Source organism: Schistocerca americana, chromosome 1, assembly GCF_021461395.2.
Source record: "Schistocerca americana isolate TAMUIC-IGC-003095 chromosome 1, iqSchAmer2.1, whole genome shotgun sequence".
Classification (NCBI taxonomy): Eukaryota; Metazoa; Arthropoda; class Insecta; order Orthoptera; family Acrididae; genus Schistocerca; species Schistocerca americana.
In genome coordinates this window covers 1,229,667,631-1,229,687,565 of record NC_060119.1, presented here as the reverse complement: position 1 = coordinate 1,229,687,565, position 19,935 = coordinate 1,229,667,631, and the positions used below count along the sequence as shown (strand labels likewise).

General features: G+C 37.9%; 1 protein-coding gene across 2 annotated transcripts in view; it reads right to left on the bottom strand.

Annotated features, from left to right (window-relative positions):
* LOC124620002 (zinc finger protein 37-like) overlaps positions 1–19,935 on the bottom strand; it is a 150,702-nt gene that overhangs the window by 116,909 nt on the left and 13,858 nt on the right. For both annotated transcript variants that reach the window (XM_047146670.1, XM_047146678.1), the window contains exons 2-3: positions 19,133–19,282; positions 4,642–4,779 (exon numbers count right to left, since the gene is read on the bottom strand). In XM_047146670.1, the coding sequence (XP_047002626.1) occupies positions 4,642–4,779; positions 19,133–19,282 (288 nt within the window). The remainder of the gene's footprint in view (positions 1–4,641; positions 4,780–19,132; positions 19,283–19,935) is intronic.

Below are 19,935 nucleotides of genomic sequence, written 5' to 3'. Positions count from 1 at the left end.
TTCTAGGTTAGCTATATATATATTATTAATAACATCATATCTTCAGTCACAATATTTTTTTTCCAAATTACTGCCCAAAATGATTAAGAGGTAGAGATATAACATCTATCCCTATCAACGACAACAACCAAACAGTGGTCATGGAACAAGTCCACCTGGTTGTAAAGCAAACAGCTCGACAAACATAGCTGACAAAGTGTGAATCTGGCACTGTCAAATACAAGACAGTGAGAACTTGTGTCACGCAGCATTTTTTGTGACTATATATTTCTTGCTTAGCACTCACAGTCTGGTATTTATTATTCTAGTTATTGGTTAGTGCAAGACTTCGTTCTCATTTTAAGGTCCGCCAAGTTTAACTCACATTCTGGTATGGCCATTTCAAGTTCAACAACAACAACAACAACAACAACAAAGCCCCTCTCTTAATCATAATATATTGAGACCCCTGCAACAGAACACTGCTAATTAGTTGGCCCCAAGCACAGGCCTTATCCTTCTATAAGGAGGCTAGCAGAAGCAGTTCACAAAATTACCATCCAGTATCACTGACATCCACCTATTGTAAAGTCAAAAATGAGCAGAGGAAAAATTTGTTGATTTTTACCATACCCGGTGTGGTCGGTTCATGACAAACCCAGTGCTGTTGGTTCACAACAAACTCTGAAAATTTTTTTTTGCAAATTTGGAGCCATTTTCATTATTAAATCTCAGTCCGTTGCATGTTAATTCAACTAATATGACAATAAAAACAATTTTTGACAATATTATGTTGGACAGATAAAAAAGCACCAGCAGAATATGTACATGAAAGAAAGTTATAATTATGCAAGCTTTCAGAGCCAGTGGCTCCTCCTCCTGGCAGAAGGGTTGAAGAGTAAGGAAGTGAGGTGAAGGGAAAGGGCTGGAGAGGTCTAGAAAAAGGGGTAGATTTTGGAAAAGTCACACAGTACCGCAGGTCAGGGGAGCCTTATCAGATGGAAAAACAGATTGTTGGGAATGCACTGGACGAGATTTGAAAACCTGAGGGCTTAAAGATGGAAGACAGATTACTGCTAATGCATCAAGCATGAGTTAATAAAAGTGAAAAGCTAGACAGGAAAGAAAATGAAAGATCGAAAGATGAAGAAAACTGAAATGGAGTGAAGGAAGTACTAGTTACTGTGAAGAAATGCTGAGGTGAAAGAAATGAATGTAAATTACAGCCAGGTGGGTGGCAAGAACCAAGGACATGTTGGAGCAGAGTTTTGAAAAACTGGTGTGTGTGTGTGTGTGTGTGTGTGTGTGTGTGTGTGTGTGTTGGGGGGGGGGGGGGGGGGGGGGGAAGCACCCAGATGGCACATGTGATGAAACAGGGTCCGAGGTCACGACTGTCATATCGTAGAGCATGCTCTGCAACAGGATATTGGGTGTTACCAGTATGCTCCTTCTACCTATACCCATTCATCCTAACTAATAACTTGATGGTAGTCATGCCGATGCAAAAGGCTGAACAGTGTTTACATAACAGCTGGTATAAGACGTGTCATTTCACAGGTGGCTCTCCCCTTGGCAGTATATATTTTGCCAGTTACAGGACTGGTATAGGTGGTGGTAGAAGGGCTAGTCTTGCAGTGGGAATGGTCACAGGGGTTGGAACCATAGGGTAGGGAGATGGGTGCAGAAGACGTGTAGGGTCTCCCTACCCTGTATCTCCTCTCCCTACCCTATGGCTCCTACCCCTGTGACCCTCCTCACTGCAAGACATGCCCTATGCACTCTCCTACCACCATCTATACCAGCCCTGCAACTAGCAAAACATATACTATCTGAGAGAGAGCCATCTGTGAAACAACACATCATATCGGCTGTTATGTAAACACTGTTCAGCCTTTTGCATCAGCATGACTATCACCACATTATTAGTTAGGATGAATGAGCATAAGCAGAAGGTGTATACTGGCAACACACAATATCCCGTTGCAGAGTATGCTCTACAACAGTAATGACCTCAGTGCCGGTTTCACCACAGGCGACAGCTGGATTCTTCCACCACACACCAGTTTCTCACAGCTCCGCAGCTGGGAACTAGCTCTACAACATGTCCTTGGTCTTTGCAACCCACCTGGCCTTAATTTACGTTAATTTCTTCCATCTCAGCATTTCTTCACAGTAACTACTCCTTTCTTCACTCTGTTTGTTTTCTACATCTTTCATTTCCTACCTGCCTATTTTTTGCCATCCAACTCTCACTTAGCTTTTCACTCTTCGCAACTCGTGCATGATATTTTAACAGTAATCTCTGTCTTACATATTACTCTGCCTTCCACTTTTAAGCTCTCAGGTTTTCAAATATCATACAGTGCAGTCCCCAACAATCAAGTCTTTCCTTCTGATCCCATCCAGTAAGTCTCCCCTGACCCGTGCTTCCAGGAGACTTTTCTGAAATCTATCCCTTTTCCTAGACCTATCCAGTTCTTTTCCTTCACCCCTCTTCCTTCCCCTTTAAACTTCTGCTGGATAAAGGCCACCAACTCTGAAAGCTTGCATTATTATACCCTTCTTTTATGTGTGTTCTGCTCCCGCTCTGTGAATAGATTCTTGATCTATCTAATTACATAATGGTAACTGAACTGTCATTTAAGGGTTGTATGAGAATCTGAGTCTTAAGAGGACTACAAGTCAAAATGCAGTTTTAAAATTCAATAAGTGTCAGCTACAAATATTAGTAAACTGACATCCTCATCCTCAGATTTAAAACCTTTTTATATGGCAAAATTACAAAGTTCACATTATTTCACTAAGGATGTTAATTTTGCATTATTTTTTGTTTTATAATTTCTGTGAAACTTTCCTGTCCCTAGTCTTAGAATATATTCTGAGATAAAACAATGACCTGTCCGAAAAAAATTATTCCTCCCATCAAAACATCATCTTGTAAGCACAGCAATTAGGTGGATGTGTAATTTTTGCCTTCTGAGAAACATCTGACTCACTACCACAACAACGCTTATTAACAGAAGTATCATAATATGGTGAAATGAAATTTGTGAATGGACTGAATGTTTCTTGGTAGAGATGATGCAGCACAGTATTTTGAATTAAGAACTACCGACAGATGTAACTTCAAGTGTGCTCCTGGGGAGTATGTTGGATCCTTGCTGCTCATACTGTGTATTAACTACCTGACAGACAAGATTAAAAGCAACCTCACACTTTTTGCAGATAATGCAATTATCTATAAATGAAGAGCTATCTGAAAAAAACTTGCACAAATGTTCAAAGCTTGATAATATCTGAAAGTGGTGAAAAGACTGGTAACTTGCTTATAATGCCTAAAAACGTAGAACAGTGTGCTTTGCAAAATATAGAAACACAGAATCTAGGGATGATTATAATATCAATGAGCCTCAATTGGAATCCACCAAATCTTAAGAATACCAAGTCTAACAATTTGTGGATACACTAAATGGAATGATCATGTAGGCTCACTTGTAACTAAAACAGGTGGCAGACTTTGATCCTTAGTACGATACTGGAGAAAACACAGACAGTCTATGTATGAAATTAATTACAAAATACTTGTGCAACCCATCATAGCATATTCCTCAAGTGTTTGGGATCCATAACAAATAGGACTGATTACATCACATTCTAAACTGGCAGCTGGTTGAAGACACACATCAATTATTTCACACAACACAAAAGCTTACTTACAAAGTTTGAAGGACCAGTATTAAGTGAGGAATCTAGGGATCCATCACACACCCTTACATATTTCTCCTGTAGGGACTACTATGACAAGGTTAGGCTAATTACAGTGCACACAGATTTTTAAGCAGTAATTCTTCTCACACTCCATATGCATGGGAAATTGGAAGAAACCATAATAAGAAGTAAATAGGTAATAACTTCTTTCATGAACTTCACAGTGATTTCTTGTGTGATTTAGCTGACTGAGTTGTTGATTCTACATTAACTTCAGCAAATAGACTAACTTCAACAGCAGTCACCTGAAGATGGCCACAAATATCACTGCCAACAATCTGTGCAGAATCAACAACTCTGCCTGTGCCAGTTCTATCAAGAATAACATCGATTATGAATTCACATGGAAGCCTTTCATAATAGGAACCGCAGCCTTTATAAAATCTTTTGCACATGATAAATACCACTTATGGTTGTCAATGTTTTTATTAGTTGTGAATGCATTTTCAGCTGTTTGGCATTTTCAAGCATTCATACAAGTTATGGCATGTGCTGGCAGTATTACAAGCAAGTAAAGTTGGGTGGACCGTATTTTGTGGTCATGCAAATAAACAACTGTTACCAACAGAATTATTATTATTTTGTGGGGGTGTGGGAGGGGGAGAAGAGTGAGAGAGGCCACACGAAGTCACTTTTGCTGCTCCATTTGGCAGATTGAACACACATGCAACCACTGGAAGGCACCTAACTATAGGTTCCATGTTTGTTAAAAATCACATTCTTAGACTCCCATATTAGAAGCAACACCTAAATAAACAAAATACATTAAACAGTATCATTTGTAATAGTAGTTTTCCTGGATTGTATAACCAATTCATCCAATAAAGCATCATGAAATAAAAACAGGGCCTAAAAGCAAACAGTGTTGTAACACCGAGTGGTAAGGAAACCAACCTGTTGCAAGGCAGAAGGGAAGAAATTGCCACTGTTAACACTGGGTGCCTGAACAGTACCAGATGAAGTAACAGCAGGAACTTGCGCAAACTTCTGTGGTCCAGCACTGCTCAACAGCAGAGGTGTGACAGAACGTGCCTGCAAAAACAGAAAGAAATTTCAGACAACAAGTCTGCATGTGTAACAAACTACAACACACAAATGGCTTTGTGGATGAAGATCTACCCTGCAATAAAGTGAATACTGTATTATAATAGCTTAAAATAACAGTTTTCGAATAAGAGATAGGTATCAAAGAGAGAAATAGAAAGAATCTAAGAGAGTAACAGACTATTCAGAATTATTAAAAATGACAAATCTCATGCACGGCAAACAAAAGAGTAGAGTCAATGTTAAGAGCAGGTCAGTTCACGTAACTGTAAAATCTAAAGCTGTTTTGAGGTCAGAGACCATCATAAAGAAGAGTTACAGTCAAAGACAAACCAAAGTCATAGAAAAAAGGAAGGAAAGACTAAAACAGAGAAAAATTAATATATTACCCACAAAAGGGATTTACGGAGAGAATGTTGAAAAAAGATTAATATGACTCAAGTTGTTATAAACTATCCATACAGATCCATAGTTTCATTCCATTCGTTTAGAAATCTAAGTGTGCCATTTATATGAAAGGAGAAAATGAAAGAATTTCTGCAATCTAATAAGTAACATTGGTGCTTTCAATAGTTGTTCCACAATGAACAAGCATTCTCCACAGGCTCGATTGGAAAAAAGATTAAAAATTAATATTAGGTATATTTTGTAGCAATGGTATGATGGGGTGAATAGCATCAAAGAGCTGCACATCAATTCAAGACTTCTAACAACTGATGATAATTTTAATGAGCATTGCTTTTTTTCTAAAATCATCAACCAATGGAGAGAAAGATTTCCTGAAAGATTAAGTTGTAACAGTGTGATGTGATTATGGAACTACAGTAGTACAGGGTGAGCACAAAGTCTTGCCCTGATTATAAAAATTTATAACAGGATAACCGTTCGACATAATAAGTTACATTTGATGCCATTACATAAGTTAGTGTTACTAGTTGTTTTTTAAGACCACTTACGTTAGTAAACCTCAATGTGTGCTCCCTTGGTAGCTCGGAGAATATTGAGGCGGTATTCCAGTTCCCACCAGGTGTTTTGTAACATGTGTTCTGTCACAGTACCCACAGCATCTTGTATCCTAGCCTTCCGTTCGTCGACATCAGCAACTGGTGTGATGAAGACTCTGTCCTTGATATAGCCCCAAAAGTCAAGGGGCATAATGTCTGGAGAGTGGGGTGACCAGGGTGTTTAACCGTTCCTTCCAAACCACCGATCTGGACATTACTCCCCTCTCCTGACATTACGCCCCTTGACTATTATTTCTGGGGCTATGTCAAGGACAGAGTCTTCTTCACACTAGTTGCTAACATCTACAAACTTAACACTAGGATGGATACAAGCTGCTGTGGGTACTGTGACAGAACACGTTACGAAACACGTGGCGGGAACTGGAATACTGCCTCGACATTCTCCGAGCTACCAACGGATCACCCGTTGATATTTACTAACGTAAAAAAAAAAAAAAAAAAAAAAAAAAGCTAGTAACACTAACCAATGTAACGGCATCAAATGTAAATTTTTATGTCAAACAGTTATTCTGTTATAAATTTTTATAACAAAATGACTCGGTATGAAACTCATATCATACCCTAACTAATAGTTCCTACATTTGCCACTAGTCATGGTCAAATTTTACAATATTTGTAAACAAATGCAACAAAATAGCTCAGCCTTTCATAGACATTACTGACTGCCAGTTACCTATAACAGTTAAGGTTATCTTTTTTAACATAAAAGTATGAGTACGACAGTTAACGTTCTACTGACAAGTTGCAAGTGTAATGACCTCTTGCACTGCTGGCCTGTAGGTGGCAGTAAATACTTTTATACATATGGACCAGGAGTAGTTTCAGCCAGCATGCAATGTGAAATAAACTAAAACTGACTACTGCAGTACTGCAACCAATACTTAACAGAAATTATTTTTGAAAAGTATGAAATGTATCACAACTAATGTGGAACATTCTGAATAGTAGCTGATGTCATTAATTTTTCATTTCTCATTTTTTCATTTTACTATTATTTGTTTGTGTTCTGTGTAAATGTCATATGATCACAGATTGTCATTACATAAACACAACATATTAACACAAGATGATCAGAGTATTAAAAAAATTAATAGTATGAAATCCCAAAATGAGTATAACAATGAAAATAATAATATTAAAGCATAAGAACTTACTTCATTTTTCTGATTCAGATTTTCTTCATTTTTCCTACTCAGATTTTGTTTTTTGATGGCAGTTATAGTGGTCAAAACACTTTATCTTGCCATCAATATCTAATTCTACTTCTTTTAATGATAATAATAACAGCATTCATCTGATAGGCACAAATAAATTCAGAGCAGATTTATTTTAAATTTTGTATCATCTTCTTCATGAATTAACTGTACTGTCCCGAAAATATTACCAACCTAAAATGTATCAAGCATTTACAGACATTGTATCAGTAGAATAACCCAGTCTTAGGTTCAATCATAAAGGTCTTTATTCCAATGGAGGAACAATTTTTTCTTAATAAGTGATGTAGAGTATATTTTCTTTCCTTTCAGTTGGATAAGAAAGCTACAGTGTCAACACTGATCACTTGCTGTAATCAATACATGAGGTCTGTGGAAGATTTAATCCTTAAAGGCAGGGAGGTAGGCAAAAAGCCAGATAGCTGGCTAAACATGTATGTTCAACAGAAGATAATTGGAAACTGTATCTTTATATGAGCCTGCAAAATAACATTTACTTTTCTCGTTAAAATTTACATATGACTTTCTAATGTACAGAGGCTCTTCCAAAGAGCCACACAGACCAAATTATGAAGCACTTACTGGCATGTAATAAACATGTTCAAAGCCACAAAGTTTATAGGATTTTAGTATTACAAAAAACAATTTTAACTTATTCTCTGTCAGCATGCCAACGTGGGAAGAGTTACAAATTCAAGTATAGTCGAGCTTGATACATGTGTGAAGATGCCACTGATACACAGATCACAAGATCCATTGTTGTGGTGGAAAGAAAATCATGTGTTGTTTGCCACACTGTTTGAAATAATGAAACGACGTCTTTGTATTATGGCCACATCTGTTCCATGTGAGCATATATTTTCAAAGAAGGGGCAAACAATAACAGACAGATGATCCCATCTTTCAAGCAAAAAAGTATCAAAAATGAAATTTCTAAACTACAACTTAGAATAGGAACACAGATCTACTCAGAAATGAACAGTGAAATTTCAACTGATTTTGTTCTTCTCTGGACAATGTGCACTGAATTTGTATTTGACTGTATTTTGTTTAGTCCACTAAATCCTACATGTAGCTACCATACAAGAATATTTTTCAGATTTGTTGCATACAGAAGACATGTTTTTGCTCACCATTCAGTGAGTAACTTTTTTGAGTATGTTATTTATTTATGTGTTTGAGAATAATTATCTGATTTATGTATGTATATGTTTGTGTGTTTATTTTTGTAAATGTGTTATGTTTGGTTATTACACTATACGCATCTTGATACTTGTGTATCATAAATAATTCTCAGGCAAAATCAACAATGGTACTTTCATACTTTTGTTTTTGGCGTTCAGATACTGTGATAAAAATTGCATTTCAACAGCACCTTAACCTCATCTCTGATTTCCTGGGGAAGTTTATAAAGAAATGATAATACAACTGCTTTCCATGTATACCTGAGAGAACTCCATATATCTGTACCTCAAACTAACTTCTTTAGCAAGAACTGTAAGTGGTGCATAGCCAGGCCTGCCATGATATAGGTACCACAAAGGCATTACACTGTATGAATTGTTTCAAATTTTAGTCTGGATTTTATACTTTGGGGAAACGTACTGATCTCCGCATTTCAGTTACCATGATATGTTTTAACATGTTTTCCAGCTCTATCAAGTGAACATATTATGAGATTTATTCAGCTAACTTGTGAATTTTTGATGAAAAACTGCCATACTTGACCATTGCGCTATATGCTCCAGCCTGTTATGGTAATTTTTTGATATGTGTGCATCAGTCACTTTGCATCCTGCTCTGTGTGACAAACAATGGAAAATTTAACTGTGAGTAAGAAAAGTGTGAATGGCACACCCATAAATGTTAATTCAGTGCCTTGCTTTCCAGAATGTTACTCAATGAATTCTATCTCATGATATGCCTTTTCAAGAGCACATACAGATTATCACTCATAAAACTTGTCAAAATTATGGAACATGTTTGGAAAAATCTCTTATGTCAAACATATGAAGTATTTCCTCGGCCAATTGGAAAGCATGAAAGTCACGACACTGAAGCAGTGCATTTTCTATAGGAAATACGGAACTGCAGACACACCTAAATGAAAGTTTCCTACTTTCTGCAATATGATTGGTGCTCTTGCACCTCATTTGTGTTTTTATGACAATGTTTATACAGCAGACACTCAAACTGATATATGTAATGTGAAGACCTATACTATTACAAAACACAAACTGTTTCACTGTTTTGAAACATTACAGTGTTCTGTTTCATTTGTTTCGAAACAGTTGTGTGTTTCAGTTTGCCCATCTCTAGTGTGTTGAAAAGTAATCGAACTCAAACGTATACAAGCACCTCAGCCCCTCCCCCCCCCCCCCCAACCCCACTCCTTATCTCCTTTATACACACACACACACACACACACACACACAAACGTACTTTACTAATTAAGAAATTTACCTGGGTACTGCTATAATATATGTACTTGAATACTTTTAAAATTAGAAATGGAAAATGAAAACAATGCCATTTTTGTAACCATAATCCAATTAGCATAAAGGAAATGCCCTTGTTACTTCTGACTTATGACCACATGGAAAACATCAGACAGGTGCTGGAAACTGTAATAAGATGGTGATGGAAGCTAACACAATCAAAAATTGGGTCGACAGAAGCGTCCGATCCAACGCGTCGGCTTTGACCCGTGGCATAAGGGTGTTGTCGTGTCTGACGTCATGACGGCGCGGAGTTTGGTTTGAGTGTGGCTGTCTCCAGTTCTGTTTTATCTTATTTTATTTACTTTTCTGATCTGTTCGTTCTATCTCATGAGGTTTTTTTTAAATTTAAAAACACTTATTACTTATTTTAATTATCTGTTTCCTCGAATTTCTGTTTTAGTTTATTATATTTATCTTTCTGATCTGTTCGTTCTATCCCGTGAGATTTTTTTTTTTTAAAAGACAAAAAACACTAATCAGCTACTGAAGCATCTTTATCTTCTATGGGTTGCAGGGGTTACGACCCCTGGGGAAGTGGGTGGGTATTCATGCATGGCTGTCTTCACTTACACATTGTAGCTACGCAAGGCGTCTAAATTTGTTTATATTTAGTTTGCCCCCCACCCAAAACACCCCATTTCCCACGCTTGTCCCATTAGTGTCATTAGGCTTCTTGTGGAAAGTGTGTGTGTTTGTTTCCGCCATATTTGCGACGTCATGGGTCAAAGCAGACGGGTGGGATCGGACGCTTCCGTATTTCCCAAAAATTTGGTGTTCATTCATTTCAATAGTGCACCCTAAGAGTACAGTGCTTTAAAAGGCATGATCCTTTGGAGATGGTACGCCATTGCTCTCCTTTGACCTTAGAACTCACTAACAAAGCTAGTTATGGAAAGTAACTAGATAAAAGAAATTAACACAATCACCTGACAGGGAATTAAAATGAAATGTAACAAGCAGTGAAAGAGTATTTTCAGCAAAGACACAGTATGACAAAGAATGTTCATATTTGCTACTATTTTTCTCATATGTATGATAAATCCAGGTAAAATGGAAAGGAGATTCGTGTAACCTTAACTGTTCATGTACCAATCCATTTTCATTCAACAGCTAACAAAGACTAACTGTAAAGAGTATCACCCAAGTGGCCATCACCTGCTTCACCACATAAAGGTTATTTAATTCACCTGAAACAAACTTGTGTGTACCACTGAGCACATTTAGCTGCCCAGTACTGTTATCCTTGTGGTCACAGAAATTGAATTTTCTTCAATTAAATGACACATTAGGAGCCTTAGTAGGACAAGTTCTATTTACATGGCTGTATATTTCTTGTAAGTTCAACTATTAATTCTACATTCGTTTTTCTGTGAGACTAATGGACCAGCATAGCAGTTCACATTTATGTAACCTACCAGAAAATTGTCATATTAAAGACAAATGGGCTGAAAAACCAGGTTAAGTATTTATTACCCTCCCATATTAGTTTCACTGTACTCAATATCATTAAAACTATATTTCCTTTTGAACAAATACTTCAGCATTTGGAACAGATCTGAGCTATAATATATTCATTAGCTGCTATGCCACTGGTGTAATTTCACTGTATCATGCTAGATACAAAATGAATGACATCAAATACTCTTCCCACACTAATCATCTACACACTATGACACACATGTTGAGGCTTCTGATACCTCAAAACATACCTTCTCATCTAAGTCACCTTTTGCTTATTATGAGTGTATGCATTTGTGGACTATACAAAAAAAAGTCTTGTCTTATCAATGCGAAGTTGACAACGGGGATAATGTAAGAATCAGAGCATTGTCATGTGAAATAGTTTTCACATGTCAGTAGATGCCTGAATTTGGCAAAATTGGGGAGAGCAAAGAGGGTTGCATTTCTGCACCAGACCTGAAAAGAGGGCTCACTCGCTCCCTCCCTCTCACAATCACCATCAAATCCTGCAAATTGTAGTGGAATAAGTATATCAATTAAATGGACAAAAATGAACAAAATGGGTGAAAATGAATGAAATGGGCGAATGAATGAAACGAATGGGTCGTCAGAGACAGCTCATAAGCTCAGATTTGGGAAAGAAATTGGCCTTTCAAATGAATCATCCCAGGACACGTCAAACTACTGAGAGAAGTGTCACAGAAAATCTAAATATGGATGGTCAGACAGCAATTTGAAGTGTTGGCTTCCCAAACATGATTCCAGAGTCTTATCCCAGGTCTGCATGATTCAGCATAAAGGCAGCATGGCTTGTTCTACTTCTGTCTCAGGTGTGGGGGCACTGAACAACATTTTCTTTTATTCGTGGGAAGCTAGTAAGAGGGATGGGTAATCTTATAAATAAATGAATAATTGTGTTCAGGGCATTTATAGAAAAATGAATAATCGTGAGATTATGTGCTTTTGGGACACATGAAGAAGAACATTCTCCTTTTATAAATTAAGAGTATTACTGTTACTATTTCATATTTTCAAACAAACATATTACGTGGCATCACTGACAAAACTTTACAGATCGGACTACACACTTGATACGCACACTTTATGATACACACTGCTAGTGAAAACATCGGTAACTGAAGGTGACAAGGGGAATCATACATGGTAAGTCTAAGAAATTTATCAAAGTTATGTAGTCAGCAGCATTTGCCACATCTTTTGCAACAGTTCTTAAAAAATCTCATCAAAAACAGTGCCCTGACTAAAATTTGGACTTCAGTGTGTGGTTAGTGAACCTACAGCAACGTAACTAGTATGAGTGTCTCAAAAACTGAAATAATTAAATTATTTATAATTTTAAATAATTACATTTCAACAAACAATAAAAATGTATACGATTGTCAGCAAGCACCAAATTACGATAGTCTTAACATAATATATATACACACAAAAATCAAGAGAGCTGGATAAAAATACTAGTTTTCTTCCATTTACATGCAGCTGACTGACACATAAAAAAAAAGAAGAAGAGGGAAGGAGCCAGCAATTTGAATCGGTCACCTACAGACTTTTAAAAGAGTCCTGATACCTCACAAAATGTTGAACTCCGTGATCCACTCAGTCAACCACCTCATCAAATAGAGGGCAAGTCTCTAGCAAACTCCTTTAATGCCCTCTGTCAGCATATGAACAACATTCAGTTAATATGTGGTGCACTGATACAGTGACACAAATTGTGGTGCATTCAGCAGACTTTTTACAACACAGTAAGAAGCTATGTGTCAATGGGCTCTGCACTATACAAAGGTGACATAAAATAAACTTGTTTCATCTGAGTGATGGAATGGAAGTGTACTACAGCCAGGTGATTTCCAGCCACTTTCTCTCCCTTATACTAGCGACGGCCCTCTCTATCTTACCCAGTTACTTAACTGACTGTAGGCAGGCCTTGAATGATCACAAGCCTATATGAAAGCTGCATCCGCAATCCCATTCCTTCAAAGTCCGGAGTGCCCCAGAACACAACAGAGTGACACCTTCTAGCTCTTGCTTCAATAGAGAGAACAAGGTGGCCTGGATAATCTGAAAAAGATTTCCTGCTCAGTAAATTCTCTGGACGGACTCCAGAACACTGGAAGTTGGAGCATGTGAGGGAAGTTTTCATACGGGCACATCTCACCTCTTGAGAGCCACGACGATTATATATAGCTTAGCACTGAAGCCACTCCGTTAATCCTTAAGACTCTCTGGAAACATTCAACTAAAGCTATTCCTTAGAGTCATCTAAGTAAACCACTGCCACCAGAAGGGTCAGGTTGTCTAGGGTCGAATGATACTTCCTGAACTTACATGGGAACTGGATAAGGTGTTCCTTGAGATCATATATAGTTCAAAAAACGATATATACTAGATTTCTGTCCTGTACCAGGTCATGAAGTTAAAGAGAAAAAAAGTATCATCATTCGTTGTGGCAGAGATAGATGTGAATCTACCTTTAACAAAGATCATCCTGATTGATTACCAAAACTTTGAAGCAGGTATGGACCAATTAATGGAATTCAGAAACTCTTGCTATGATCTTTCTCTGCTATCTCTAATTATGTGCTTTTTTTTTCTTCATTACCTGAAAGATCACCAAAGTCTCTCTTGGTGTTCTGGTCCAGTGCTTCTGCAGTCACCCATTGTCTCTGAATGCTGACTCACATTTGTTATTCCATTGTAGAAGTGAAGTATTAATGTCTCAGAGGCATAGTAGATCACATTTGTGACGTGGTCCACTCAAGTCTTGACCTGAAATCCATAGCTTGATCTCAGCTTCAAGATACAAGTGTCTTGTGATTCAATGAGTTTCTTGAGGACTTCACCCTCTAGTCAGGTTTTATCCAAATCCGAAAACATATTATGTAAAATGAAATCCCCAAGAAGTGCCCATGATGGGAGGAGTTACTTATTACATATTATTGTTGTTGTGGTCTTCAGTCCTGGGACTGGTTTGATGCAGCTCTCCATGCTACTCTATCCTGTGCAAGCTTCTTCATCTCCCAGTACCTACTGCAACCTACATCCTGCTGAATCTGCTTAGTGTATTCATCTCTTGGTCTCCCTCTATGATTTTTACCCTCCACGCTGCCCTCCAATACTAAATTGGTGATCCCTCGATGTCTCAGAACACGTCCTACCAACCGATCTCTTCGTCTGGTCAAGTTGTGCCACAAACTTCTCTTCTCCCCAATCCTATTCAATACCTCCTCATTAGTTATATGATCTACCCATCTAATCTTCAGCATTCTTCTGTAGCACCACATTTCGAAACCTTCTATTCTCTTCTTGTCTAAACTATTTATCATCCACGTTTCACTTCCATACATGGTTACGCTCCATACAAATACTTTCAGAAACGACTTCCTGGCACTTAAATCTATACTGAAGAGTCTATTTATTGAGAGGCCAATGAGGTGAAAATGCTATGTATATGGTGATTATCAGTGAAATATGAATGACAATTGCTGTTGCCTTCGAGCTAGCCATGAATGGAACGGGTGACATGTGGCATGCATTACTCATGAATAACACCATCCTATTCTTGGCTCTATTGCCATTAAGATTTTCTTGCTCATGGAGAGAATAGGCTCTTAACACAGAAATCATTACAGCTTTCCAAGTGTCTCCTGCAGACAGAAGCATAGAGGTTTTTCCAGTGCTATCAGTTTGAGATCCTTCATGAAAGTTCTAAACTCACTAAAGTGCCTCTGATCAGTTGAGGTTTTCATTCTCCTCCTCATTTTGTCTGCTATGATGATGTGCAAAAGATGGTGTGGAAAATGGTAGTTGGGCTTTTTGGTTTTTCCAGCATGAGATCAATACTGAAGCCACTGCCTTCACCACTGTATTGTAGCAGTGTTCAGTGAATCAGTCTTTTTAATTTGATTTACTTGGTTTTCTCCAGTTTCTGGTTTTTCTCTTTCCTTGGAGGTGGTGATATTTGTGTGAACAAGTTTGTTGACAGTTTACATTATTGAGATTGAATGTTTGGAAAATCTGTTGCCTTTGAAGCATAACTTTTCAGAGAAAGTTTTCCCTTTGCAGCTGCAGCTGCAACTGCAAGAACATGTACTCAGGGCCAATTCTGAAGTCCAAATTTCAGTCAAGGCACTGTTTATGATGAGATTTTTTAAGAACTGTTGCAAAAGATGTGGCAAATGCTGCTGACTACATAACTTTGATGAATTTCTTAACCTTACCATATGATTCCCCTTGTCACCTTCAGTTACCGATGTTTTCACGTCTCAGCTTAACACGGCAATCCCTACTTCAGCATAGGACGATCAACTGAACAATTTACACACTTTGGTGGAGATGTATATGATATACGAGATTCCTGCACCTTTGTTCCATGATGGCACAAAAAGTTTCCCCGCTGCAGCAAACATACAACAAATGATCACAGTTTTGGTAATTAAAACATAATGTAGTGTCTGATATAGAGGGTCTGACACTGAGTCACATAAACTCAGTTTTAATAAAGTATGGAAATGTGGGAGAGCAGATGTTCCAAGTAAATGCAATTTTTTTCCTAGCGATCCACTTACTTTCTCGGTTATGTTCTTCACTTCTGTGGTACCTACATTTTCCCATTCACATTTTTTTTCAGGTCAGCTTTCACTGTATTGTGGCAGATAACTGCCTCCTTCCTGAAATTAACAATGCTATACATTTCATTTGATTTTAAATAATCAAATATTTTTAGTGCCTAAAAACAGTATGACACTTCTGATAGCTCTATCTCCAACTGTAGCATGCTATTTTGAAGTAGTCTGAATCCTTTCAAAGACGAAACAATTGCTTACAAATCTTTGCTACTTTGGGAAAAATTTGGAGGGAAAATGTCCATCCAGACAGAGCTCTGTTTATCTGAATCAGCCCCATGGACTATGATGCTTCAACAGCTGCCCACTAGCGACAGCCGCCTAAAAGCATGCAGAAGGCTTTGAGGTTTGTTTTTTATGTAAGTTTTTACCAACCTTGTGATCCGAAGCAGATAAACTGAGAGTCATGCTCATGTCAACTGTTATGTCTCATATATTTTCTGCATTATGATATCTCTCATGATATGGTTTGCAGGAGGGAAGGAAAAATTTTGTACAATCATGTATCTTAACTTTTATCTCTTGTTATCAATAAATCTCTGACTGCCAAAGAATGACTTTTTTTCAAATTCCTGTGAGTCTAAGGGATTCAGGATGACTTCTTACTTGTGTGCATCTCCACACCTCCTGTAGTTTCTACTTCTGTACTGGTAAGTAGAGAGACCTCTGGTGTTGCAAATATTGTTTGTATAACACCATATAATTAACAATGTATGTGTTGTTGTTGTGGTCTTCAGTCCTGAGACTGGTTTGACGCAGCTCTCCATACTACTCTATCCTGTGCAAGCTTCTTCATCTCCCAGTACCTACTGCAACCTACATCCTTCTGAATCTGCTTAGTGTATTGATCTCTTGGTCTCCCTCTACGATTTTTACCCTCCACGCTGCCCTCCAATGCTAAATTTGTGATCACTTGATGCCTCAAAACATGTCCTACCAACCGATCCCTTCTTCTACTCAAGTTGTGCCACAAACTTCTCTTCTCCCCAATCCTATTCAATACCTCCTCATTAGTTACGTGATCTACCCAGCTTATCTTCAGCGTTCTTCTGTAGCACCACATTTCGAAAGCTTCTATTCTCTTCTTGTCCAAACTGGTTATCGTCCATGTTTCACATCCACACATGGCTACACTCCATACAAATTCTTTCAGAAACGACTTCCTGACACTTAAATCTATACTCGATGTTAACAAATTTCTCGTCTTCAGAAACGATTTCCTTGCCATTGCCAGTCTACATTTTATATCCTCTCTACTTCGACCATCATCAGTTATTTTACTTCCTAAATAGCAAAACTCCTTTACTACTTTAAGTGTCTCATTTCCTAATCTAATCCCCTCAGCATCACCCGATTTAATTTGACTACATTCCATTATCCTCGTTTTGCTTTTGTTGATGTTCATCTTATATCCTCCTTTCAAGACACTGTCCATTCCGTTCAACTGCTCTTCCAAGTCCTTTGCTGTCTCTGACAGAATTACAATGTCATCGGCGAACCTCAAAGTTTTTACTTCTTCTCCATGAAATTTAATACCTACTCCGAATTTTTCTTTTGTTTCCTTTACTGCTTGCTCAATATACAGATTGAATAACATCGGGGAGAGGCTACAACCCTGTCTCACTCCTTTCCCAACCACTGCTCCCCTTTCATGCCCCTCGACTCTTATAACCGCCATCTGGTTTCTGTACAAATTGTAAATAGCCTTTCGCTCCTTGTATTTTACCCCATGCCACCTTCAGAATTTGAAAGAGAGTATTCCTGTTAACGTTGTCAAAAGCTTTCTCTAAGTCTACAAATGCTAGAAACGTAGGTTTGCCTTTTCTTAATCTTTCTTCTAAGATAAGTCGTAAGGTTAGTATTGCCTCACGTGTTCCAACATTTCTACGAAATCCAAACTGATCTTCCCCGAGGTCCGCTTCTACCAGTTCTTCCATTCGTCTGTAAAGAATTCGCGTTAGTATTTTGCAGCTGTGACTTATTAAACTGATAGTTTGGTAATTTTCACATCTGTTAACACCTGCTTTCTTTGGGATTGGAATTATTATATTCTTCTTGAAGTCTGTGGGTATTTCGCCTGTCTCATACATCTTGCTCACCAGATGGTAGAGTTTTGTCATGACTGGCTCTCCCAAGGCCATCAGTAGTTCTAATGGAATGTTATCTACTCCCGAGGCCTTGTTTCGACTCAGGTCTTTCAGTGCTCTGTCAAACTCTTCACGCAGTATCTTATCTCCCATTTCATCTTCATCTACATCCTCTTCCATTTCCATAATATTGTCCTCAAGTACATCGCCCTTGTATAAACCCTCTATATACTCCTTCCACCTTTCTGCCTTCCCTTCTTTGTATAGAACTGGGTTGCCATCTGAGCTCTTGATATTCGTACAAGTGGTTCTCTTCTCTCCAAAGGTCTCTTTAATTTTCCTGTAGGCAGTATCTATCTTACCCCTAGTGAGACAAGTCTCTACATCCTTACATTTGTCCTCTAGCCATCCCTCCTTAGCCATTTTGCACTTCCTGTCGATCTCATTTTTGAGACGTTTGTATTCCTTTTTGCCTGCTTCATTTACTGCATTTTTATATTTTCTCCTTTCATCAATTAAATTCAATATTTCTTCTGTTACCCAAGGATTTCTATTAGCCCTCGTCTTTTTACCTACTTGATCCTCTGCTGCCTTCACTACTTCATCCCTCAGAGCTACCCATTCTTCTTCTACTGTATTTCTTTCCCCCATTCCTGTCAACTGTTCCCTTATGCTCTCCCTGAAACTCTCTACAACCTCTGGTTCTTTCAGTTTATCCAGGTCCCATCTCCTTAAATTCCCACCTTTTTGCAGTTTCTTCAGTTTCCATCTGCAGTTCATAACCAATAGATTGTGGTCAGAATCCAGATCTTCCCCTGGAAATGTCTTACAATTTAAAACCTGGTTCCTAAATCTCTGTCTTACCATTATATAATCTATCTGATACCTTTTAGTATCTCCAGGATTCTTCCAGGTATGTGCCAAAGCTATTTTATCATATGACGTGTAATGTTTTAGCTAGTCAGCAGGAGTGAACTACGATATCTTCTGAAAACTGAATATAATGTAACAGGACAGATAAAAAAACTACTCACCAAGCAGTGGCAGGAGAGCACACATATAAAGGTATTGAAATTTGCAAGCAATCAGAACCTGTGGCTCCTCCTTCTGGCAGAAGGGAAAGTTGATTATTTTCAATGACATGGTGGAATGTGTTACACTTAATACTATATTCATGCTGTTTTTAAATTACAAATATTTTTAGTAGATAAGTGTGGAATGTATAGCAGGTGTGAGTGCTGAAACCAGTCTACTACACACTGCACTGAATCATAATACTTCACATTCAGACAATGAAACTAAGATCTCTTCAACAGTACCTTTTTTCCATTTCATCGCCAAAAGCATAGCCAATATAAGAATAATTTACATACTTATCTGACACAATTAGAAACTGCTGCTACTAACCAGTGAAACATTTCCAGGGAAAACAGTCTTAAGTGCAGGAGGACCAGCCGTTGGGTTAGGAGGTAGAAGTGCAGCTGCTCCCAAGCATGGTGTTTGAACTTCAGCAGGTACAAATTTTGTGATGAAGATTGGTGTTCCAGGTGTAAGACCCTGAAATTTAATTTGTTTATTAAAATTTAAAACAAAATTAACTCAGTTGTGAAAAAAGTACTTTTAACAGTTGTGCATCCTTGATGATGAATTTTTAACAACTCTTAACAGAAAACTGATCCAGGCATGACAGATATTCCATCTTCGCACCAATAACTCTTTTTCAATCAAGGTATGTATAGTACTGACAGGACTTCTCCAAGAGGTAAAATGGTATGAAATGGAAATATAACAGTTACATTTGTTGCACTATAAAAACCTCTAGTGATTTAACCACAAACCCCACCCCCTCCTCTCCCTTCACATTTCATGGCCCCATCTTGAGCCAAGCTACAAGGTCACGAAACAAGTTACTACATTCATAGTTAAAAAACAAAAATTCAAAATGAGATTTATAGTTTCATATAGTTCCTAGTATTACTGTATAGTGAAAAATTAAGTGAAAGAACTACTGCACAGAATAAAAGGAGTGTGCCAATTCAAAATCTCCCATCTTAGGCTTGAATATCTCAGGTTTAAGGTCACTTTAACTGTGTTCCAATTGCTGTTATGTTGCATTTGTCAGATCACTCCAAAGCACAAAGAATGTCTTTGAAAGACACTCAAAAACGTGTTGGAAAGGCACCTTGGATGCCTCTCACAATATGCAACCA